At 34.8% G+C, this 27,407-nt stretch overlaps 1 protein-coding gene across 1 annotated transcript in view; it reads left to right on the top strand.

The window, feature by feature from the left end:
- The first annotated feature begins 2,785 nt into the window (after positions 1–2,785).
- The window catches only part of LOC124353611 (baculoviral IAP repeat-containing protein 6-like), a 183,889-nt gene continuing 159,267 nt past the window's right edge, over positions 2,786–27,407 (top strand). Inside the window, 12 exon segments of the mRNA XM_046803533.1 lie at positions 2,786–3,024; positions 6,715–6,946; positions 8,159–8,450; positions 9,339–9,953; positions 10,558–10,705; positions 11,693–11,902; positions 13,806–14,035; positions 16,377–16,579; positions 16,697–16,872; positions 16,998–17,273; positions 21,720–21,980; positions 23,787–24,004. Coding sequence (XP_046659489.1) covers positions 2,831–3,024; positions 6,715–6,946; positions 8,159–8,450; positions 9,339–9,953; positions 10,558–10,705; positions 11,693–11,902; positions 13,806–14,035; positions 16,377–16,579; positions 16,697–16,872; positions 16,998–17,273; positions 21,720–21,980; positions 23,787–24,004 — 3,055 coding nt within the window. The 5' untranslated portion in view covers positions 2,786–2,830.

Genomic DNA, 27,407 nt, shown 5'->3' with positions numbered 1-27,407 from the left:
TCACAGCTAATGTTGCGGCAAAAATATATAACCGATTATTTCTCGTATAATCGGAGTAATATTGATTGCTTCCTGCGGTACAAAGCGGAAGACCGGAGTTGGGCTACGTTGTACTGCGAGCAATTCACACATAGTCCCGGCCTAGTCAAAGGTCAACGATAAGTTTGTTGCTACCCCGCTCAACGAAAACTGGATAGGACATTGACAGTCTATAATCAATGTATGCCACCAGGCTCAATTTGAGTATGGCAAAATGTATGAACAGAATACATTGCATACCCTCTATATACATAAGATTACATTCGTTTTTTAACCATGCTTCTGTTAAAACTATGCAGTTAACATGAACTTTAATCCCCAGTAAAACAGTTAAGAGTTCGTCAAAACTTATGTTGCAGCTCCGAAAAAATCTGCTGTACAACTCATTAGTAGTATTTATTTTATACAAAAACCAATATTTTTAACATCACAAATTAATTTGCTTATTGGCGCCCATAAAGATTAAGAAATAATACAATTTTACATTAGGTTTATTACGATATCAAAATTTACCGTGACAAATTAACCGTAACGCGCTTAAGATTGGCAACTCGAGTATTCGATATGGTTTACGCATTCACTTTCACTGTTTGTGCACCGCAAGTACACTACGGCCGCGTAATCACTTTCGGGCGTGCTAGATAGCCATGTAGGTGACAATTTATAAAGTCACTCAACCGTTCAGGTCTGGAATAAATATAGGTATCATTCCTTTTTTTAAATTCTCACACAATAAGTTCCATTTTTGTGCAAGTTCAGTAGGAAGGGGTTAATCCCAATCACTATCAGAGAACCAAAGCAACTGCATAAAACATGTAGCGGTCATTAAGCAAGGAGATAAAAAGCCACAGGTATCATAGATTTTGACGATAAGGCTAAGTACACTATGCTTAGTAGGGGTCGCAAGGGAAAAATCATTGAAGTGAACAAGTCACTTTGAGAGGCTCAATATAGTGGTTTAAGGCCAATATGCAACCTGGGAGAGATTGTGCTTGGATTTGTAAAAATACCTTTGTACGGGCAGAATTCTGAGAGCGACCTATAGCGGTCAAATGAGAGAGCAGACAACGCGTGCTTGCCGCTGTGCTGCGCGCTCGCTGGTATATTATGACATGTTTTATGGTTAAGGAGAGCACGGAATTTTAACCTTAAAACAAATAATAATTGTACAAGTAAGTAACGAGTGATTGGCATCTCTAATATAATAGCTGGAATTGATTTCATTACTAGCTTGGTTATTCAAATTTAAAAATGATTGGGTGTTTATTTTCTTTACACTACAACTGTTAAAAAATCAATATAGTAAATAAATATTAAAATGTTAAAATCCTTATTTTTGGTCGACGAAAGACTAGCTGGTGGAGGGAGCGAAATCACCTGAGTTCTGGGCCCATGTGTGATCGGCAGATTGAGAGAGAATTCATCGCTAGTTGTACAATAATAAAACAATATATAATTAAAATTCCTGATTTTGTATGTAGGACTATATAAAAAATTTTCTATTCCTTTAAAGTTTATGTTGATATAAAAATAATATTGTAAAAGAGAGGCAGCTGTTATGATTGGTGGATGACTTATATAAAAGCTTAGAGATGTGGTATCGTACGTAAGACCTAGACTTAGCTCGCAGAAGAGTGTGCGAGCCCCTGCCAGCCTCTTGCCAACCTACCCTCTCTAAGGTTGATATATCTTTACATTTTATTTATTGAATCCAAACTGGCTAAAAGCTTCTGTTTTGAGCCGATTATGAATTCAAACACTTATCGAAAACGTCTTGAAAAATCTTGATTTAATTGTAGTCTGGCAGTGTTTTGATTATTTTGCCTCTGGTAAACTTAATAGTTCCAATATCAGTTATGGATTATTCCACTCAATGCATTGCTAGACTAGCCATGATAAATGTAATTAATAATTACTTTTTGTTCAGCATGTCCATATCAGTTATATTAAAAAAAAAAACACACAAGATTTAATTACTTTAGAAAAAAACCAGTATTTATACCTAGTCATTATTTCAAAAATTTCGTCAAAGTAAAATATATACAATTTCAAACTAAGCAAACTATATAACGTATTAGGTCGTAAACATTAATTTACTGATGTGCTTTCGACTTTTTCGTTTGGTTCACATAATTTTTGTGTACTTCTTTTAGCAACGTAATAATAAAAGTAGTTACAATTTAGATATATAATACATACTTTACTTTATGACAGGTTGTTTGTGTAGTACTGTATGTAGTTTTGTAATACGAACTTTCTGCGTTTAACACTTTTACAAACCTTCCTCACACACCTTTCAACGTTAAAGGCGTGTTCTAGTATTAATAGTAATGAGATTTTTTCATCAGCTATACCAATAATTGGTGGAGATCGAAACTGTAGCAATTCACAAAAACGTAGCCTCTTTACTAAAATTTTAGTATCTAAATATTAAGCATACTTATTTTAGTAGAGCATGAAGAATTTATAGGAAAAAGGTAGATTACAATATGTGAGGGATCCTTGTTAGTATTTAGCCCCGAGCCCACAATTGTTCGTTGGGCCCTGTCTTTATCATTGTATTAGTAATTTGTAATTTAATTTTTAATGTATACTAAATAAGAACTTGTATTTACTAGACCAAGTCTTACTTTAAATTAAGATGGGGTAGTTTTGTAACTATAAATGATCATATATGAATATATTTTTGTTTTGTTGGCAATTAACCACCGAGAACCATCTCTGGGCGAGGAAACAACCTGTAGTGGTCCAGTCGACAGTGCAGTTGGAAAGGGTAGTAATTATGTGAAAAATGGCTGACGAAGTGTGGAAGATAAAAGAGGATGGATATTTAGACTTAGATGTGGATTGTAATAGTATTACGTATCATCCAAATTTGAATATTGTTCTTATACTGTCCAAGTCGTCCGAAGTTCTAGTGATCGATGTAAACTCAGGACTACTATTGCAAAGAAGCTTTTTATCAGGTGAGTCACGTTGGCCTAGGCCCTTCCATTCTTAACTTATAGGCTATCTAACACTTAGTGTTAAGAATAGTTATCTATTTCTTGTCATTGCATTGTAATGCACGGTTACATTTTAAACTATAATTTAGTCCTTTGTCATTTTTAATTCAAGACCGTTGACAGTGTTCTAATTTCGTCTATGAGGAGATTTGCCAAACAAGTTTACCTAAAACTAGACTACTTGATTTAGGCTAGGTCAAGTTATAATTGACAGGGAGCTATGTACATCACAAAACATTCCATTAACTTTCTATTTAGCTCACATCTTTTGGATACACTATCTTAAGCACAACAAATGATTTATACTTTATCACAAACCAATTACATATGTACAATTTATGCTAGATTCTAGTGTACCTAAATTAGAATTCATCTAACACAGACCAGCCCTATATTATGTTTTAAGCTTTTAAACTTTCTAAGTTATTTTTAATTATAGGATGTAACAAGTGTTGTTACACCTATTAAAATGTCAAAAGAAATATCTATGGGCCTAAGATAAGAAAAATGCATAGGTTTGCCTATGTATAAGTCAATTAGCCATGTTTAAAAGTAAACATTGTTAAGTTTATCAATCAGAGTAATGTGCACTTCTTTTAAAACTTCAATTGAAATAGGATTTTTTTTCTCGTAGTTTGTTTGATATTTTAATTGTTTTATTTAAACATGTATAGAGTTCATGGTCAACAGGTCTATTGTGTTTTAGCTCAAATAACATCAAAGTCTTCTACTTGACACCTCATCAAAACATTATTTACTTGATTAACTTGTCAAAAAGCTTATTCTGTAAGTAATGTTTTGTTACTGAGTGAACCAGAAGACTGATGTTATAGTTATGGTACCAGCTGTATAAGCCTTGGAATTAAGATTTTGTTTATAAGCCCATTTGCCTATTTTTAGTGTGGATAGTAATATACTTTTGAAATAAAGTGACTAGATTTAAATAGGCTGCTTGCCACTGCTAGGAAAAATACTTGGCATTAGGCTACACCCTAGGATGAAGCAATTTTATAAGTTGGAGAAACTATGCAAAGATCCTAAGTATGTGCTCATTTTTCTTCATTGTATTACCATTAATATGTCACATGCTTAAAAGGTCATGAATGTAAAATCAATAAGATCACAACTCAATATTTTCAAAGTTTTACTAAATTTAGCACAATCAATGATTATGGTACCCCTAGAACTAACACAGAACAACTAGTGGTTTTGTTGTCAGCTATTTGACTTGCAGACAAATTTTGGTTCCTTCATACATTGAGTTACTAATAAGGCTAAATTAGAGTTATTTTGGGTGTTTTTTTGTTTATTTTAAACGTGGAATAACCCTTAAAATTTTGCCTAACATAGTTCGCCTTAACAGTGCACAAACAGTACAGTAAAACCAATGCTATATCATACTATACTATACAATACTATCAATGTTATATTGTATTTAATTATAAAATAATGAAACTTTACATTTAAAAGTTAGTTTGATTAATAAACATAAAGAAATTACAATATAGCCTAGATGTGAAAAAATATTAATTTGTCATTAGTAATGCATATTTTAACCAGTAAGTAGACTTTATCATGAGGTGCTCTTTTCTATTGGCTGATAATTTAGCTATCAAACCTTAGTAATCAATAACTAGAGTAACTAGAAAAGAAAATATTTTCACGTTTGCAGATGATGCCACTCTTGTCACCAGGAATAGGGAATTTGGAACTCTTGAACTAGAACCATTTTTCCAAGTAAATGAATTATCTCAATTCTTTTCAGAATCAGTTTAAAATTTAATCCATAAAAAATGTTCATTCAAACAAAACAAATGAAAATTTCAAAACAAATTTGGACTCTAACCTTGGTTATTTATGACACATTTAGGTGAACATCTCTGATTCAGCTGAATTATTGGGAGTGGTATTGAATGGTAGTCTGAACTAGTTTAAGGGTAGTTGGATAAGATTTCTGGAAAATTAGCGAAATCTTCTTTGATGTCTCTCTAGATTCGACAACTAGAGAGCATTTACCACTGCATACTCGAGTCACATATTATATTGTATTCCTCTGGGTTGACACTACCAAAAACATTGATCAAATCTTCATTTTGCTGGGGGGGGGGGGGGTGGGGGGGGGGGGGGGTGGGGGGGGGGGGGGGTGGGGGGGGGGGGGGGTGGGGGGGGGGGGGGGTGGGGGGGGGGGGGGGTGGGGATGTCTTAGTTCCCATAATCATGTGCTCTTAGATGGTACATGAAATCTATGATGAATCCCCTTGCAAAGAAATTTAGAAGGTAAGATTTATCATCAATAAGATTTCTTCTTAATTATTTTCAAGAAGATTACCTACTTGATGTATGTAGGGTTTGATTAAACAAATTCTACACTTGGTTAAATTTAAAGCTTGTAAATTTAGTCGCTTTTGTGCATAGTTTTCAGTTTTTGGAATCAAAGTTCCATTAGGTTGAAGTGATCAGTAGGATTAACTTTAAAGTTGGTGGATTGGTGTTGTACTCACGAAAAGCCAAACGCTGAACACAAGTTATAGATTTTAACTATGCTAGCCAAAGCACACACTGTACCTTTTGTTGTGGTGTCCACATTTTTTAAATATAAGAACTTACAACTAAATGAAACCTATTACAGCAGGATAACTAACAGTCAATGATAAGGATTAAAAGTCCACAGCAGTGCTATAGCACCTAACTTCTCAGTAAACATCATCATTAGGTTGATATTCACCTTAGTTGGTTTTTTTTATTGTGAGAGATGGTTTTCAGTTACGTGGAAATAGTAGTTATTAGACTCTGTGCAGGAAGTATGATCATTAAACTATAATCATTTATTTTTGATTCTGTTAGTTTTCATTGGTAATAAAATTCATAAAACACCCTGATGGTGTTACTTATTTCTTTATAATCTCTAGCCTGGACATCCGATATTATTAACCCTCAGAGTGCTGCAGCCACTTTCTAAAGTCAAAGTTTACATACAAGGCTGTTTTAGTAGATTCACAGTAGGTTGAGAAAAAGAATTGTATGATATCTACTCAACTGGCCAACTTGGATATGGTTTTAAGATTTTTTCATAAGAAGTAAAGAGTATATTGCTTTGTTTTTCTTTTTGTTACATTAATAAAATAAATAAATATAAATTTCACTGTAAGCTCATGGTAATGTGAGTTCACATAATATTGACTAAGCTTGTTATCCATTAACACATTCTCTGCTGCCCGAATATGTGCAGGCTTTCCCCATGTGCTGCACTCTTAATTAGTATTTATACATAATATATTTATATAATATCATGTATACAAGGTGTTTGAAAAGTATGGGTACGGCTTAATATTTTAAAAACCATAGGAGATAACATCTATAAACTTTGCACAGTGTCATATAGCTATGTAAACTATTTTTTCTTGGTATTACCATGACATCGTCGTATTCTGATGTGGTTGGCGGCGTTTCACTCTACTAACCAATGTGTTTTCACTGAATTTTTTTAATTAGCAAATTATGTCGTAAATTTATAACACAATAAATAAAACACAATAAATACCGATGTTTTTTAGTTTTTTTAGTGTGTTGTGGGTGGCCCCACCATAGACTCAGTGATGTCTGTTGTACTGGTAGGAATGGGACTTTCCCAGCCATCCATCTGTGTCACCTTTAGTGAGGTTTAACTAAGTGAACGTCTAATAATTGACATGGTTTGTTCTTTTACAGAGAACCTAGTGGGTGTGTGGAGTAACCAGGAGGTGCAGGTGGGGGCAGTGAGCGTGGTAGGTGGCCCCACTAGAGATTCAGTGAGGCCTGTTGTAGTAGTAGGAGTGGGACTTGCCCGACCATCTGTGTCACCTTTAGTGAGGGCCATGAACACTGTCAACCAGGCATCCAGTCTTGCCGTCGATATCATGAAGGTACACTTTAAAATAGTCCTAAAGTCCTGTTTCACTCGAGAGCCAGGGAATCATTATTCTTAACAAAGATCTACAATTTCTGATGACTGGCCAAATTTGTTCTTACTAGCAGTAGTGAGATTGTGTTGAAGCAGTGACCCAGCTGAGTGGTGGGATGACACTGCATTACTTATCCACTGCAGAGCACCTTCTTGCTCTTTCCATTAGTTTTAATTTTCCTCCAAAGTACCTCCTATTGCACAAAATTAGTCAGGACTATATTTGGCTAATTAATATTGTGAAGTATTAAAGATGTCTGAGTAAGGATCGTACTTGTAAGGATTTCTCAACAACTTTCAAAATAATTCTCTTGCATACAGAACTGTCTGAAAGTTTATCAGGAAACATGTTGGTGCTCAATTTTTAGATTTGTCATACACTTAGTATTGTTTAAGCCTTATAGTTTGAAGAATGTTAAGTATCACTTAGTAAACTATCTGGTTTTTCATTAATTTCATGTAAAACAAGATGTGGGCCTAAACCTGTCATGGATTTTGCAAAATATGCTAAACTTTCATGAATGAGTTTGTTCATTATTATTTGATTAACCCTTTCCATGCATATATTACGAGAAATCCCACAATTGTCAGGATGACCACCTGACCGGGAAACCGGGAATAAGCAGAGAATCTCCCTGTAGAACCGGAAAAATCTAAAAAGTAGTGTTTTTGTATCTAAGAACTTATGAAACCAAGAAATAATTTAACAGCTCCTTGAATCAGGATTAATCCCGAACATAATATTTTATACAACTTGATCTGTGAAATTGTGATTGAAGATCGACGATGTGTGGGTTATGATTTCACCGTATTGTTTACAGAGTTTATAATGCTTTGAAAATATTGGTATGAAAATAGTCACCATATAACAAATTGTTAATATATTAATAATACAACTAAGAATCAGGTTTTAAGTATTGGAATCTACCCATCCCTACTAGAAATACATTAATCCTTTAGTGCCTACATCCAGTCTTAGATTATATCGAATCACTAGTTCATCAATAGTTTGGGGGTTTTAGTCAAAAGTTCTAAGGATTGAGAACTAGGAACTAAATTTTGTAAAGTATTAAATCGGAATAGAGTAGTAAAAATTGAATGGAAACATAATTTATATTTTTATAAATTTGTGATTGATGTAACACTAGATATTTGTTCTTATATATGCAACCAGGTGGCAGACAACAAGCCTCAGGAGTGGCAGCTACATCTCGTGGTGTATGACTTCCACTACCGGGGTGACGTCGGCAGTGGAGGGGAGGGAGGCAGTGCCTCCAAGACACTAGTATCTGGCACAGGGACAAGTGCGTCCCGTCAGGAGACCGCCAACATGTACCCAGATATCTTCCTGTCGAAGTTCCTATATGCTGGTCCAATGCTGCACGATGTGGACTCTGGTGATGTTGTCTACCAGACTCAGGATATCCTTGTTGGTGAGAACTTCCCAGCACCCTCCTCTTCCTCAGGTTAGTAAATATGAACAACACATCAGAGCAAGTAAATTTGTTTAAAATACACATTTAAAGTAAAGAATCTATACTCTTATAAAATGTATACTTACTAAATGGTTTATCTTTTGAGGACTGGAATCAATAGTCTTAAAGCAGGAAACACTTACAGGTTTGTTGTGTTGACCTATGACAGTGGGAAAGTTCAAATGACTTAGTTTTAAATGATATTTAAAAAAAAACTTCTATCAATTACATAAAAGTTGTTGCCTATTTTAATAGTATATTTCTTATACAATAATAAGAATCATGTAAATAAATCTTCTGCCACATTTTTCTCAATTTCTCTTCAGTTTCCTAAATTCTGAGTTCTTTTAACGTCTTCCATTTACATACAGGAACAAATCCACAGTTTTCTTAGATGTAGCAGTTTACTACGTTTCCCTTGCCACAGCATCAACTTAACAAGCTTAAAAATTCACCAATTTTAACAAAACAATTCTGCTAAAAACAAAATTTATTTTATAAACAAATCAGAAATTAGTTAGTTTTATCATCTATGAACAGGGTTGCCATCAACAACAAATTTGATCTTGATTATACAATTTGTGTATAGGCAATGCTACATACCCCAGCCATTACTGAGTAAATATACATACAATGCAAAGTGTTTAAAAATGCTCATAAAAGGAAAAGAATTAAACAAAAAAACTGACACTAGACACATTGTTAGAGTAATGAGATGTAGAAAATTAATAGTTAATAATCACAATTTATTACCCAAAATCGACTAACCCCCCCTTTAAAAATAAATTAAAATGTTAGTGGCGTAAAGGTTTGCTACAAATTCTTGTTTGTAAATTCTTTACAAGTTCTTCACTTTTAATTGTATGTTGTACAAAACAGGCATGAGCTGTCCAGTTCCCTTGGGGGTGGCAGTACCCACTGCCGGTGGGGGCACATTCGACACTAGTATGGCTATCAATGAGGGGTTGGACATGGCTAATTTTCCCTCTACCTCCAATGGTTCTCCTCCATTGGTGGCTAAGTTGTTGGACCGAGACTCAGCCATCAGTGAGCTCGGTGGAGGCATGGAGCCCTGTGGAGGTCTGCTGCCTCAAGAGCCAGTCCCAGTACAGTCAGTGCTTGTCGATACGGGTGGTCGAGACATGACTGTGACAGGACTACACCCGACTCGTGATGGACGACATTTGCTGGCAGTTCTGGCTGGAACGGCAGACTACACGACCTGTGGCATGCTGCTGTTGTACCGCCTGAACCTTACTGGCCCTGCTGTAGGGCTGATTGAGACTCCCATATGTGTCAAGCTACTGGAATGTCAGGTGGTGTCAGTAACGTTATTACCTCTAGAGGGGGATGAGACTGGTAATCCACTGGGAGTTGCTGCTATAATAACACAGGATGGTGTGCTTTGGCTTGTCGATATTGCCACACTGGAGGTCAAAACGACTGCGGCCCACAAGGATGGTGGCAGATTCGTCTCTGTCACTTACTGTAATAGTGAGTTCCTTTGTCCTATTTAAATAACATTTTATAGCCTTATTAATTATTATTAATTAGTTCAAATTTTAATTATTTAAAAGTACCAGAGTGGTAAATTGCATATACATGGTTAGGTTTACGAGTATATAATGTATTCGCTGGTCTCATTGTGAACTGACAAAGAAAAATTCAAGTATGTACTGTTACAAAAATGGTCAGTTAATAAATTTACATATCTTGTGTGTTTTACATATTTAAACTAATAAAATGTGTCCCAATATCTAGTGTCCATTTATTTAGTTCAGCTGAAATGAACCTCAATTGTAAAAATGTTGACTTTTGGTGAAAAACCTTTATACATGTTAACATGTTAGTCGACTTAAATAGTCTGAGAAATAATTCTTTAACGAACAAATTTTTATTTAGATTTGCTATGGAGTGAGGTACTTTTTTACTGAATTAAATTCTATGTTCTGGAACATAATTAGAGAGTATTAATTACGTACAGATAGAGATGCATTTTAAAACATGTTAGTTTTTTAATATATTTATATATATTAAAATAAGTAGATAGAAGTAAATTGAAAAAAGGATTGTTTACTGAAAGTTCTGAATGTCCTAGGTTTAGAAAGGGTATGCGCCGCTTCAGAGAAAGGCTCTTTACATTTCTTCACACTGCGTGATGAAGACACAAGCAAAACAGAGGAGGGAAACTATGAAGATAGCCTAGAAAACAAGTTTTATTCCCCTAAACAGTTTACAAACAAAGAGTAAGTAGAAAATATTTGTGTCATGTAGAAAATAGTTTGCTTGATAGATAATGCTACAAAACATTCACCCAACCAGTGGTTAGTAGAAAAGAAATGGTTGTTTATGAGTATTGATAGTTGAGTTTATGAGTTTCCCTGTTTATTCCGCCATTACAAGATATAAATGAGGCCTAAAATAATATAACACGTGAGTTTTTGAACCATTCTCTTGGTTTTAAACCGTTCTTGTTTTCTGTTCATTTAATTTAAATATCACAAACTTTAATTTATTTAATTACAATTCAACTTTAATAGGTGTTTTTATATGTCATTGACTTTAATATTTTTATTTAGTTGCTTTTAATTTTATTTAATGTTTTAATCAAATTAAATTCATTATCCAATGGAAAATGAAAGGACATTTGCCATCGTTAAATATTACAAAAAAGTTTTAACACTACATTACAAGAATTGAAATCTACCCTCTTCTTGAGTTATAAAAAAACGCTAAGACCTTACAAAATGCTGCAAAATTTTGTTTTCCCTTCGTACCTTGGGTGTGACGTGTTTTTGCTCTAAGTTCCTGTGAAGTGACATCGCTTGGATTCTTTTCTCCAGTCTGAACTTCATGCTGTTCGTCAGATATCAGTTAATTATTATTTAACTTCGAGTGGCAGTCGGTTGCCTCATAGTGAAGCCGTTACTCCTACCTTGTTTAAATCATGTTCACATTTAGATATGGTTATATAATATATGTCTTAAAATTATTATGAGTAATAGCTGTTTGATCAATCTGCTTCAGTTCTCTACTTGTTTTACATCATAATCAACATAACATCACCAAGTCCCTGGCCTAAAAATATTTTCTTTAATTTGTCTAATATTGTAGCATTTTGTTTGCCATTAGTAGATTACATCTTATCTCCACTTAACACTGCTTTCCTGCATTTTCTTTCACACTAATAGATCGCTTTCCTTGATTTAATGGAGTCCTTTATTATATTACAGGTTACCGCTGCTAGTGAATGCACCTACTCTGGATCTTGCTGCATTATATGAGTTGACAAGGTGTGAGAATCTAGTACCATGTTTTGCTGCTACCGTTCCTGGTTGTTGGACTGAACTTATGCAGGCACAAAAGCAGCGGAAACACCCACAACATCTCCAACATGCTGACGATGTTCATCACACACGTTCTTGGCGGCTACAAAATGATTTGTAAGCACTTCCTACTTCTTCTTCTAACTTTTTAAGTGATTTTTGTTGATATGTTGTTACAGAATTTGTATGCTGTGCTAATTGATGAGATTTAGTTAAAATTCTCAACATGATTTCCTTAGGTCGGTGGTGTCATTTGATGCAGATCTAATTCAATTCAATTATTATTTCAATGTAGAATTGTTGTATAGGGGCCACATTGCTTTGTCATTTATTGAAAATCAAATTATTATTGTTAATTGTTATTTGTTTGTTGCCACTGACAGGCGTTACGTTCTGTGTGGTGTCTGATGATACTAAATCAATTTCAAATAATTGAGTTCAATGATAAAATGCTCTTTTTAAATATTATCAAGTTCTTAAAACATTATTCTGCTAATTTCCATCATTGTTAAAGTCTTCAAATTAAAAATTCATTTTTCCTTTTGTTAAAAACCATGAACAACAAAATAATAAGTAAAAAATTATACAATTTTTATTTTATTTTTTTTTATTTGAATACTCTTTTGGAAGAAAGAATATATTGGCAGTTGTTATTAAACGAATATGTACGAATCACGGTTTTCACTCATTATCTCTGTGTTCTACCTTGACTTGTAACTTTCACAAACCAGCAACTAGGGCAAGATGGCTGTCCTTCGATGAACTTTTATATAAATATTATTTTTCCTACCAATTCAGCGTTTTAACTCTTTAGAGACCAACTTCCGATATATTGCAAGTTTTTTAATAAATAATTTTCATTTTTTCTATGACACATTTTGATCAAAATTTGGCAAAAAAAGTCTAAATAGATAATCAAAGTAATGAAATATAATGGGTTTGTAAATAGTATTTGACTTTTCGTTTGTTTATTCTGTCTGTTTACATGCAATGTTACCCGTCTACTTCTCCCGAGGTCAGACAACGCACCAGTGACTGTCTCTCAGGAATAAAAAAACAGACTAGAATGTTACTAAGATGGGTTTACATTATAAATAGTGTTATTTGAGCTGTATTTCTTATTTCTGTGTTTTGTTTGATTTACTTGAAGAACAATGAGTGTTCGTTTTGACGATGATTTACATTCTAGTAAACTTAACAACCCTCATCATCAACATCTAGTAGGCCTATTAATTTCATTTCAAGCAGTGATAGTGATGAGAGTGGCGTTGAGACCGACCAATGTAATGTTAGAAATAGGCTGTAGGTAGGCCTAGCAAGGGATTGCTACATGTATCTGCAATAATTACATTTAGTGAACTGTGTTATAAATGTGTGTTTATATTTAGACAATTATAATAGTAAATATTATTATAAAAATATGAAATTACTTAGTTTCACTGGTTACAAAGGTATTATAGGGATAAAACAACAAACCTACACGTATCGGAGAGAATGTATTCCCAAGAGGGAAATTTTTTAATAGTATTTTCTTAAATTACTATTTCAGAAAATAGTAATTTTTAAATTTTATTTCATTTAAAACAATTAAAAAGAAATAACATTACTATACATAACGGTAAAGATAAAATTAAGGGTTTTCGATTAAAAGTATCATTCTATACATTTCTATAGTACTTAAGAGTAGTTAAGACAAAATTCTGAAAATTATATAATGTATAGTATAGGTCATTATTATGCGTTAATTATGATTTTAATTTGTGGTTGTTACCATTGATTGAGGACTCCTTATAATTTGGCTTTACCTTAAAGGCTTAAGGGCTTTGTAGCCCAGACCAATCTGCCCATACATATGTTTATTTGTGACATTATAATATTTCGATATCATTGGTATTTGAGAATATTAGTAATAGCTATCAGACAATTTATATAAAAGCCATTAATTTTTGTCACTTGTGCTTGCAGTATACCAAAATGAATAAAACCAAAATTATAATGCTTTATTTTGTTTCTGTTGTAGGACAAGTTGGGACGAGCATGTATTTGAGCTGACTCTGCCGCGCAGTGTGTGTGTTGGTCATGTAGATCTGAAGTTCTCATTGCATGCCCAGTGCCAGTACCCTCCCAATTTACAATTTACACTGCTCAAACAGAATGCCTCTGGCATTGGTAAATTGTCAGACAGCATTTCAGATGTTGACAACGTCATTGACTTCAATTTATTGTCTCCGGAAGGTGGTGCCAAAAAAGGTAACTTTTTGGCATTATATTAATGATGGAATATTTTAACAAATAGAATATTTAAAATTTGGTGCGATATCTAATGCGTCATGTTAAAAATATACTTATGTCATGATATTTAGAACAGAAATTTATTGTAAACTGTAGAATCTTTTAATGAAATTGTTCTTTATAGTTGTTGTTGACTCTCACATAAACCTGCATTCTAGACATGGATAATTTTTAAATCAAACTAAAAAACTAATCTTAGTTTTTATTCTTTGTCTTCTGTGGATTGGTGTCATAACTAACATAAATCAATATGGGAGAATAGGTCCAGTGCTACTTAACACATTCGCTGCTGAAAAAGATTTTGACCGGTCATGGTAAATGCGGGAAAATATTTTTTTTTTTTTAACTTACCCAAAATGAAGTCAGAGCAGCCAAAAAGGTTGTACAAAGTTGTCCAGGTAACCCCACTGCCAGATTTGGTAATGTCATAATTGTGACAACAATTGTTGTCAACCACACCTGGTGCCGGTCCCCGCTTAGTCAGTACTGCAGGACACTGGGTCTATTACTCCCGAATGGCGCTGTCACTCGTGAAAGACATTGTCAGTTGCACAAATAGTGGAAAATAAATTGTTTTGTGTGAAAAATTGAAAACAGTCCATAAACATGGACTGAACTCACATCGGCAGAACTCTCTGAACTTGAATCGAAATCGTCCTGTTCACTCACTCGTTAAGCCTTGCACTAGTTCATTGTCATGTCCTTCATATTGCCTAAATACATTAATAAACACACATACACAGTCACCTTACACCTTACACTACACACAATAAACAATACAGCACAGCGAACGAAAATTGTGAACTACGAATGAAATGTGAATAAACAACGTATGAAACAGACACAACACATGGCAAATGGCACAACGTTCCATGGCAATTGCTAGGCTCACACTGAGGCAATGGCGGTCTAGCAAGCAGATGTCTGCTATTGTTGTCATCTGCATGGCACGCCAGCATTGCATTGTGTCATCACCTGCAGCGAATGTGTCAATAAATAAGGCATTTAAAAAGACAAATTATGAAAGTTAAATGTCGAGATTTGCCTTATTTAGGTCAAAGACAAAATGAAGCCTAAAACTAGTTTATCTTTTTTTTATTCAAGAAACAATTGATAAAATAGAGCAACTGTTAAGGAGGCATAATATCAAAACTGTATTCAAGCCAGCCTAAAAGTTGAAGAACTGTTTGAGACCAGTTAAGGGTAACATTGCACTGTGTACTCCAGAAGTATACAAAATCCCATGTAGATATGAGTCAGTCTACATTGGGTAACAAAACATCCATATGAGTGAATTTACACATTAAACATAATATACAGAAACATTGGCTATAGCAAAATGCAGTTTCAAGACCAAATATCCCATAGAATTCGATAAAACAAAAGTACTTTGAAAAATTCCCTACTATTATCCAAAGGTAATAAGAAAAACAAGAAATAATCAAAAGCGAAAAGAATTTTTAACAAAGAAGGTAGTGTGAAACTTTCTACAAGTTGGCAACTTGTAATGCAGAAGCCATGTTGATCTTAACTGTCCAGGCAACTGTCTGTTTTTTTTTTTTTTTTTTTTTTTTTTTTTTTTTTTTCGTGGAATAAACACCCATATTGTGCCGTGCCGCACCGCACCGTCACACTGTTACACACTATGTGCAGGATCACTGTCAGGACAGATATGTTACTTGGAGACAAAATCATGTGAATAACAAAGTCACCTGGAACATTTCTGGTCTCTAGTGATATTACTCATCACAACTAGTTATGCTTACATATCTACTTTATCTACTACATCGTTATCTCTATGCTAATTATAGTTTTTGAATATTGGATACACTTGATTACTCAGTGTGTAATCATTCATGAATAGCTGATGTCATTATATGAGCTATAGACTTGAAATTTTGCATGCAACTTCAGCGAAGCCTGTTATACTACACATGGTGTGGCGTAATCCTGCCATGTTGTAATTAAGATCGGTTTCATGAAGGTCAGTAAACATATTTTGTCATTAGTAGGGACATTTTTCTTTCTGTAACAACTCAATACAACAACTCTATATCTTGTGTGTTTTCCTATGACCACTTGTTTTTGGTTTTAAATATTTGTTAAAGTAGATCACTAAGACTTGAAAAATCACAAAATTTTGTTCCACTTCACTAGTAGACACCCTGCTTTAGATATCTTTACAGTGTTGGTATAAGATCTGAAAGTCATGTCCATGTCTGCTGCGTGGATTTTCAGTCAGAGAAAATTAATTTTACTATCAGTTATTCATTTAAGGGATATTGTTTGATGTTGATAGGTCCAACAGCAAACCCTGTGCTAACAAAGCAATTTGCTCGAACACACAATACCGAAATTCTTAGTGGACCTGTGAACCTGGCCGCATGTCTAGACTTGTCTGACCAGTCTGGCACTGTCACGTTCACCAGCCCCCAACTGTACAAGGTGCGCGGCCGCACGCTGCTGGTACACATCAAGGCTCTGGCTGCTTCTTCATCTTCAGTACGTAAAATTTTTCAAAACAGCTAAGTTGTGTTTAGTTTTAAGCAAAAATACAAACATTCTATAGTTTTGAGAAAAAGCTAGTATGAGATTGTAATTGGTTTTTCACTGTTACAGATAGGGCAAGAACGGGAGCGGCGATGGCGCTGGGAACACAATGGGCTGGGTAGCTCAGTGGACCGGCTGGCCAGCAATGCTGCAAACAAGAAGATGGATCTAACTGGCTGTGACTGGTTACATGAGATTTCCATCACTGTACGAAACGCCAAGCCCACCGACATACCCAATGAAAGGCAAGCCATTCTACATATCACTTTGTTCATATGTTTTATTTTACAATTAAAATGTATCGGTTTGTATAAAATTTTTCATGTAAACCGTAAAGAATATTCTATCATGAACATTACACTTTGTGAAGGGCTGAGCGGTGTGCAATGTTGGAATCGGACCCGTTGGTGGAGCGATTGGTAGAACTGGTGACTGGTGAGAATGGTGTACAGCAGAGCATGGCCTTCGATATCCTATTGTGGGTAGTAGCAACCCGCCTGAGCCGACTGAGGCCCTCCCCACCTCAGCAGACAGCCCTTGTGGCAATCATCCAGGACCACCTTGGCCCACTTGTCCACAGTTGCTTTGTTCGTGGTGACCGTTCCACCGCCAGGAAATGTGTTAAACTCATTGTTCTCTGCAGCGAGTGAGTATACAATATTGTTTATAACAACTTTTTAACTTATATATATATATATATGTATATATATATATATATATATATATATATATATATATATATATATATATATATATATATATAGTGCTCAATTTCTAGAACTAGAGGTACCAGAACTGGAAGACTAGGGTTGTGGAATACTCTGAAGAAAAGAGTCCGAGGCCCCTTCCCTTGATTGGAAGATATGACCTCTCCAACCAGTTTTTCTGAGAGTGGTTTAGAAACACTGTTTCTTTGTTCTCCCTTAAATTGATCACTGTTTACATATTGTGCCGGGGGGGGGGGGGGGTCTAAGGTCTGTTTATCCATTTCAAGTAAACCAAGGGGATTGCTTGGCCTTTTTATATTTGTTTAAATTGCCTGTTTGAAAATTTACAAATAATAAGCACAAAAATAACAATTTAAAATTTTTATCGTTATTTTTTTCTTTTTATAATTTTTTTCTATGCCAGCCATTTTTGTTATACAATGCATGCTGATTTTTGTGATTGTAAGCATTGGCGGTAACATACATAACTCGGATGTGTTCTACGAAACCTTTATTTCTGTGATCTATATAATTTTGTTCCTAGTATTCCAGAATTTTTCTATTACTATTCTGTTAATTCTATTTTTAGGCTTCTTTAACAAATGTTTCAAGAATGATATTTGTTCCTTTTTTATTATACTTGTTATTGGTTCCATATTTTTGTACACTGTTTCGTAAGAAGCAGTCTTCAAACTCCATCTATTAGATATTTTATCGACAAGTTCTAATTATTCTTTCAATCCTGAATACTTTATTTATTACAATAGTTTTAAATATTGTTTGACATGTATATGTAATTTGTGGCAGGGCGACTGTTTTATTAAAAGAGATTTTTTTACGTATGTATTCTTATTAATATGTTTTATTTGAATTTGTGTACAACTTCATATCGTACACGTAATTTTACTATGGGGGAAGGTTTAATTCAATATAAATGTTGAGTTTAGCTCCAATTCACCTTCCTCTTAGTGCAGAGTCTGGAATCCGACGCCATCACAGACTTGACACAGGATATATACAGAAAATATATAATTGTATCCTGATTTTATTGAAGAAACATTAAATATATTGTAAAAACCACAAATATTACTCGAAAGAGTAAATTTGTTACTTTGTTTATGATTTTAAAAATTTCCAAAAAATAATTCTTACACAAAATATTTCCAAAACATACCAAATATCAATTTATCACCAATTTACCACCAATCAATATATACATTTTAGAGAATTATATGCACTGCAAAATTATAATAAATTAACCAATGCTTTATTTTTGTTATTTTGAAAAGTGGTGGGATGTACCTCGTGGAGTGTTATAGTCATAGTCATAGTCATAGTCATAAATCTTTATTACATATTCATTGAGAACAGTAATGAGTCAATCTTAACCTAATCACTTTTGTTTGTCATTAAGTGAAATTCTACATTAAAAAGAACAATAATTAAAGAATTCAACAAATTAGGTCAATTTAAACTAATCAAGTTCATTGCTGCCAGATTCAAACTCCTCCAGACTGTAGAAGGGGCGTTTCAGCAGCCACTTGTAGACGCTCTTCCTTAGTTGATGATTAGTGTGTGCCTTGACTTCATCTGGGAGAATGTTCCAGTATTTTGCACCTATGTAGGATGGTTGTTTCTCATAGATGTTTAGCCGATGGACAGGCAAAGCATAATTGTTGGCTCTTCTTGTTGCAAAGTTGTGGGTGTCAGCTCCTCTTGCCAGCTTTTGATTACTTGCATAGGTAACTGCCTCCATGATAAAGAGTCCGACTACCGTAAGGATGTTAAGATTTCTAAATGAGTTCCTGCAGGAATCCTGTGGTCCAAGATTGCAGAGAATACGTATAGCCTTCTTCTGGAGTACCAAAACTCTTTTAAGATTTCCTTTGGAGGAGCTTCCCCAAACAGCCAGACCATATCGCAGATGGCTCTCAAACAGAGCATAGTATGCTGTTTTAGCCGTGTTGGCATGGGTCACCTGCTTAAGTCTTCTCAAGACATATATTGAAGAGCTTAATTTTATGCAAAGTTGGTCGACATGAGAGTTCCATGACAGTTTATCATCTATGATCACTCCAAGGTATTTAGCCTGTTGCACTCTGTTTAGCTCTGGTATTTCAGCTACCTCATTTCTTTTTCTTCCAAGGAAGATCTGCTGACTCTTACTCTCATTGAGGACCAGATCATTAGCATAGCAGTACTCTTGGACCATGCTGATTGCGATGTAAGATTCTATCTCCAGGGTTTCAGGTGTTTGGTTCTGGAGGAGGAGTACTGTATCATCTGCATACATAAGTGACCCGCAGTAACCACGAAGGTAGCTAGGCAGATCACTAACATATATAATGAAGAGTATCGGTCCTAGGATAGATCCTTGTGGGACTCCTCTTGACATGGCCTTCTTGTTAGATGTGATGTTTAGAATTCTGCAGTTTGTGGTAGTTGTTATTTCCACGGCTTGGGTCCGGTTGAATAGATAGCTCTTAAACCATTTTAATGCATTTGCTCTAATGCCAATATTTTCCATCTTATGTAACAATATATCATGGTTTAAGCTGTCAAAAGCCTTACTGTAATCCAAAAAGATGGCAGAAGCTGTATCTCCTCGTTCTAAGGTTTTTATGAGGGATTCAGTGATGCTTGTGATAGCAGTTAATGTGGAGCGTCCTGCTATAAATCCATGCTGTTCTTCTGGCAATAGATTGTTGGTAATCAAGTAATGCATCAATCTTGCAAGCGCTATTTTTTCAACAAGTTTAGAGAAGGTAGGTAGAACTGATATAGGCCTATAATTTTCTTGTTTGTTCGTTTCCCCTCCTTTGAACTTTGGGTAGACTTTAGCGCTTTTCAGCATGCTTGGGAAAATTCCTTGAGCAAAGGATTTGTTGATTATGTTGGCTAAAGGATGGGCTAGCTCATTCCTACATGCTTTTATTATCTTTGAGGATATTTCATCAAAGCTGGCTGACGATTTTGTTTTTAAGGACTTTATGGAGTTAAGTACTTCTTCTTGGTTGGTAGGCCAGAGCACAAAGTTTTGATCGAAGTCGTGAGGGGTTTCAGGCGTTCTTGAAGTTCCCAGAGCTGTGTTAGAAAAGGATGGATCAGCAGCGTTTACAAAGTATGTGTTGAGTTGTTCAGCAATTTTAGAAGGATCAGTTGTGTCTGTGCCATTGATGCATAGTTTGTGTTGTCCTTTGAGATGTTGTTTAGGCCTTCTTTCACCATTTATCAGACTCCAAGCTGCCTTACTTTTATTGTCTGACTCTTGTATGAAGTTTGAGTTTTGCTGCTTTCGTAAGGCTTTAATTTGGAGGTCATATTCTTTTTTCTTTAGAGCAGCATAAGCTTTGCTCTCCGCATTTCCTGTCAGTTGATGTGCATTAAAGGCCTGTTTAAAGATTTCTTTCTTTTGAATGGTTTCTTGATCATTAGGCCTGATGTTGCATTTTTTATTTTTATTGCGCATTTTCCTTTTAGGACACACTACATCCAGATGGTAGGATATTATAGAAGAGAACACACAATATGCCTCCTCAGCACTGGCAATGTCGTAAACCTCATTCCAGGACTCCTTTCCAAGCTGGAGTCTCAGAATCCCCAGAGATTGGTCGCAAATATGTCTTCGTTCAGTTGTTGCAGGAGTAGCAATATTGGAAGATGTAGAGAAAGTGCATATCTGTCCAGTATGGTCTGAGATGTGATTGTTTACTATTGCTACTGAAAGTTCATTTGGACCAAAGCTAGTAGCAACAAGGTCAATTGAAGTCCAGGTCATAGTATAATAAATGTTCCAGTCTATGATAGCCAATTTATTCTTAATGTTATCTAGTTTCATAAAATATGTAGCACAACGATAACACAATAAGGTTCTCTTGATGAAAGATTACAAGTATATAGAAAACCCATAAATAGCACATTAAAGGCTTAATTTGTTACAATAGGTACAATCTTTTTCAAAAATTAGCAAAAAATATATTTTTGTGCACTGCAAACAATACGTAAATATTAATAATCATTATCTGGTATTCTGCAAATATAGGCTTGTAGGTGCATAGGCGTAGTGTTAAGAGCACCAGGTTTCGATATTTCAAAAGTTTCTTATGTACATTTTGATAAATGATGAAATCATTGATTTTTTAAATTTTATTGTAAGATGTGTCTGTAAAGGCAATAAACTGTAAACCCACATCCAGTCTGTCTCTAAAAGATTACAAAGTAGTTTTAAAATTATTAACCACTTTGATAACAAACTACTTAAAAATGAATTTGAATTCTGTAATAGTTTTTGGAATAGAATAATCTAGCAGCATATTACATAAATACTTATTATAGAGCCAACTAGATGTAAAATTATTACTATAACTATTTTAATGATGTTACAGTGGTATGAGGAATAGCCAAGACAGCGGCAATGTTCAGTCACAGTTTGACACAAGTGTGGTGAAAGCGTTGCTGGAGAGCATGCAGCAAGTGTGGCAGTGCTGGTCTGCTGGAGCCTTGCGCTGGTACTTCACTATACTGTCCCGTCTAGTTGCTGGAGACACTGTCGGTCCTGTAGCCCACAAAGCTCTTGGACTGCTAAGGCAGGTGGCAAAGCATCTCCATGCCAGGCAGAACCCATTTCACCTGGTGCTGCAGACAAGGTAACGTACGTCAGAAGTTTACTCCCTCCCTCTCTCTCTGAAATTGAAATATAGATATGTTTTATATATGACATGGTTACTGAAATAGTCCATGTCACCCAATATTATTTAAAACTATATTTTTAATGAATGAATTAAAATAAATTAGTCTACTATATTTTTGGACTTTTTTGTCCACTTAACATTTACAAGAAGTTGACCTCTCCTCACCTATCCATACCTCTCACACCACCTTTCTCTTAAGGGAGCTCAAGAGTACAAGGAAACTCAAGAAGGAGATTTACAAAAATGTATTTGAGTAATACATGTTAAATGTTTAAAAAGTATATTGAAATGAAGTATTTTGTACTCAATTCTATTAGATTTAAATATTTATAAAAAATAGGTAAACATTTCTTAAACTAGTTTCTACTTTGCTTTCAATTGTTTTCTTTATTAGTTACTTTGCTAGTTTCAGTTACTAACTAATTATATCAATATTAAGATAGTTATTATCTAAAATTCTTCAATGCAGAATTTGTCTCTTGATTGTTCAGTCAATGATTTTTTTTTAACAACCACAAATTCTAATAATGTTTAGAATTTCTTAGTAATTTAAATTATCTGTGTTTTAAATAACAAAAATTACACTTATAATTGATAGTGGCCAACAAGCATTGTTATCTTAGCTACTTATGTATCAAACTTGTTCCAAACAGTAATACCACATAGGCTTGCTTGCACTTCATGAGAAGTTGCCCACATATGGTGAAAGGTAATTTTTTAAGTGTATACTAAACAAACCACAAAATCATGTAGTTAAGGAGTAGATGTAGTTTAAAATTCTTTGTGCACTTGAGGAAAGAATGGAAGACGAATATTTTTAAAAGTTCATAATAAGATTGTTTCATATGATGTGAAGAGTTAAGGTCCTTAGACAAATCATACAAAAACTAAAGGTGGTTGCACAAATTCAATTATTGATCCTCATCCAGCTCCACTTTTAAATAAGATCTTGTTATGATGATTTTGTTCTTTTAGAGGAAAGATCCAGTTAAGTAGATAAGAGAGAGTAGACAAGAAGACTCCACATCATCAGCCTAATAAGTTCCAGATACATAATAAGTTTAATTCTCCCCCAGGCAATTGGTTTAAATCACGCTGTGGATGAGTCTGTTATTTATGTCCAGTTATCTCTCTCTGTTTGACATTGCTCTCTGCTTTGTGTTGTGTTATTATACGGCAGTCTTTAAACTTCTCATAAAACACCATTAGCACTAACGTTCTTACTCTTTGTCAAACGTTTTTCTGCATTGTGCTGCTACCTAGGAGTTGTATATGACATATTATTCCTGACTACAAATTAGAAATTAATCCTTTTTGGAACACCATCAGAAAAAAGTGTTGAGATTCAATAGGAGTAAGTGTAAATCTCAGTTTCATGTTATTAATATTATAAATTAGGTTTAGTGTACAATATTAATATATACAAGACAACAATCATTATTATATGAATTTCCAAATTATTATATCTTTAATAATATGTATAGTAATCCCACATCATAGAGAAATGAATGTCTTACAACTATTGATGCAAGTGTATGATGTTTAATATTTTTGTTTGATTTTTCAAATCATAAAAATGTTAAGAAGTGATCTGTTGTGATACAGCGGCCATTAATTCAACCCTGTAGTTAAAAATTCCAGAAAAGGTTAATTTATGTTACCTATGTGATAGATTAAATATGTTGTTCTTTTTATTCAATACTCTTTTTAAAGTATATATTTTTAAAAGGTTTGTATTATAAGAAATATTATTTGTTGTAGGTTTGGTCTGTATGGCACACCATTGGAAGCAGAACTGTTTGACCAGGAGCCTCCTGTACCTGCTAAGTGGTCTTCCACTCCCCTGGCATACACTTCAGTGGCCTACTCACAGGGTGAGGGTTGTGTGTGGAGTGGGAGCAGCCTTGGGACTAGCTCTCAGAGTACTCCTGCTCCTCAACTCCTTGTCGATGACCTCAGAAATCTGCTCAACATGAAAGGTTTGACTTCATTTCTCTACGTGTTTAACCAGAGAAATCGCATAAATCCAGTGCAATTGGACTCTTGTGGGTCATTTACATTAGCATTAATAATATTTTTATACATTCAAAAATATTTTACTCGAAATGTTTGTGGTATATTATTAAGATGTGAAACAGGCCTTGGTTGTGCAATGGACAAATGTCGCTGTGGTCCACTCATGTGATCTAGAATGCAGCCATTTAGTGTTCTGTCTGCTCCACTTGTAAAGTGTGTGTTAACATGGATAAAAATGCAAGTACTGGCATTTATAATGGATATCACAAGTGCTTTGGTTTCTCAAACTGTTAAAAACCAGTTCATATTTAAGCTTGCAAAATTATACGTGTTTACAGAATATGTACGGAAAAAACAGTATCCTGGAAGGTTAGGTGGCAAGCAGCTCAGATTCAAAGTGGCAGATGCTTGTTGGAAATCACAATTACCTTGTAAAGAATTTTGCAAACGTAAAAATGACCTTAAAAAAGAAATTTAATAATATTTATAAAAAAGACAAAGGGAAAATGCATAGAGTAATTTCAATGATTTTAATAAATGATAACTGAGAAGTAATAAAGGACTTTCACTTAACAGAAGATGGTAGGATATTTAAAGAAAGAATACAGTATGAAGGTTGTATATTTAATATTATGCAACTCAGTGGTAAGGGAAAGTGGAAGAGGCCAGAAAATGACAGGAAAACTTTAATACAAAATCAGATATTCATAATATGGGATTAAATTATTGAAGGAAAACTAAAGAAATGCATGGAGCAGGTCATAACATTTTATATATATATATATATATATATATATATATATATATATATATAATATAGTATAGTATAATATAATATATAATATACACAATAATATGATGGATAAAACTTACTTTCACAGCAAATCTGCAACATACGAGGTGTGTCCAAAAAGTATCCGACCTTGATGTCTGGCATGAACTGACGTTACTCGGCGGCAACGGCAATCTGGTCCCCTTCAAAGTACTCCCCTCCACAAGCCACTACCTTATTCCAACGCTCCTCCCACTTCCGGAAACACTCCTTAAATTCATTTTGCGGAATGGCTAACAGGTCCTTCGTCGCATTTTGTTTATTTGTTCAACATCGTCAAATCTTTTTCCTTTCAAAGCAATTTTTAATTTCAGAAATAGCCTGAAGTCACAAGGAGCTATGTCAGGACTGTAGGGAGGCTGTCGTAGTTGGTTGATGTCGTGTTTGACCAAAAAACGCTGAATAAGGTTTGAGGAATGAGCTGGCGCGTTGTCGTGGTGCAGGATCCAGTCACGGCTTGTCCACTGTTCAGGTTGTTTCCTTCGCACTGTATCTCGTAGCTGCCTTAGGACCTCAAGATAATACTCCTTATTCACTCTCTGGCCTCTTGGAGCATATTCGTGATGAACAACGCCGTCCTGGTCAAAAAAATCTCTCAGCATTGTCTTGCTTTTTTTGGCCATTGCTTTTCGCGAGTTTTCCACTGTGAAGATTGAGCCTTTGTTTCAGGGTCGTAGCCATAAACCCATGACTCATCACCAGTATAACTTTTTTAAATAGCCCTGGGTCACTTTTTATCAAATCCAGATTGTCCTGTGCGATTTCAAGTCGACAGTCCTTTTGGTCTTCTGTCAGCAGCCGAGTAACAAATTTTGCCGAAACACGGTTCAATTTTAAATCTTCGTGTAAAATGTTACAAACTGACGATTTTGGTATTCCTAAATCTCCTCCTAAAGCTCTCGGACAGCCAATCAACGGTTTTCATTAATTGCTGCACGAACACGTTCAACATTTTAGCGTTTCTGGCCGTTGAAAGCCTGCCAGATCGGTCATCACTCTCCACTGATATGTGGCCATTTTTATACTGCCTAAACCACTCTTTTATTTGTGTATCGCCCATAGACACGTCACCATAAACTTTCTGTATCATAGTAATCGTCTCTGATGCTGAATGGCCAAGTTTTTAGCAAAATGTTATGCAAATGCGCTGCTCAACACGTCATATTGAAATGCGACGCACACACACGGCAGTACTGTACGGAACAGCGCTGTGACTCACTGAGTGACCAGATCATATTCAATGCCTAATATAGGAAGGAGTAGGCTTGCCCCTCCCCTCCAATAACCGGTTCGAGCCAGTCGGTTACGCCGCGCCGCCTACTGGTCAGCGGTTGGATACTTTTTGGACAGACCTCGTATAGAGCTCCAATACAGTACAGTACGCGCGCTGAAGGTTCGGCCCTGTCGTTGTCCTACTAACTAAATAAAAACATTGACTCTCCAATGATCCGTCACGGACGGCAATGTTTAATTCTCGCTCGACAATCAACTTATGGTTAGACCAACTTCCTGTACAAATAAAATTCTGAAACTTCGCAGATCTATTTTCCTGTGTATGCCAATGCTAATGGATGTATTAAGTTTCAATCTTTTATTACTTTTCTTCAATAAAATATATTTTAAAATTAACTGTGCCAAAATTGTGATACAAAAAAGTTTGTATGTGAGGAATTTTTTTATTATTTGGTCAGGAAACTTTCACCAGTGGGAAAGTTTTTCTGAATGAACTGAATTTAATTTTAGATTTAACTTTTTTCAGATACATAGTTTAGGTTAGCCGTAACTTAGTCTGAAGTGGAATGTATCGCCGACACCGCTGCCCTACAGTTTATGGCCCATTCACGTAAATGCAACACGGCAATACCATTTGAAAGTTTAACATTGAATCACTTTGAAATAGTTTATTTCTGAAAAAAAAAAAAAAAAAAAAAAACACTTTAGGCCATAGTGGTGATCTGTGATAAACTAAAAGTTTAAACTTTAATGAAATTATGTTGAATTTCATTGTATTATATTCGAATAGAAAGTGTTTTGGGGTGTATTGTTTATACACTAATTTTATGACAGATGAATGAATACGAAACACTGATGTATAAAGAATCCTGAGAACAGGGACAATAAATATTCAGACTGCAGCGGGCCAAACATTGGCGGATGTCTGCAGAACAGTTGTTATATCGGGCAATCCACCCGTCCCCCGCCATAGTCTGCTCGGTTGACTCGGAGCCGAACCTTCAGCGCGCGTACTGTACTAAATGTCATCTACTGATGGCAAATGCAGGCATTCAAAATGCTGTAACGCAACAAAACGTGAAAATTAGTATTTTTGGCGCCATTTCTCAACCATCCAAGATGAAAACCAACTTTAAATACAACACATTTTAATTAAAAAAAAAGCTGATAGGTCTAATGAAAGTCATTCCTTTCTATTTACATTTTTTAAGTTTTACAAATTTAAAATATTCTAACTTGTAACTATTTAAAAAAATTAGAAATGTGCTGAAAAGTAACAACTGTAAGGTATTTTATAAAAG

This window comes from Homalodisca vitripennis, chromosome 1, assembly GCF_021130785.1.
Source record: "Homalodisca vitripennis isolate AUS2020 chromosome 1, UT_GWSS_2.1, whole genome shotgun sequence".
NCBI classification, from domain to species: domain Eukaryota; kingdom Metazoa; phylum Arthropoda; class Insecta; order Hemiptera; family Cicadellidae; genus Homalodisca; species Homalodisca vitripennis.
This window is presented reverse-complemented; position numbering and strand designations above follow the sequence as displayed.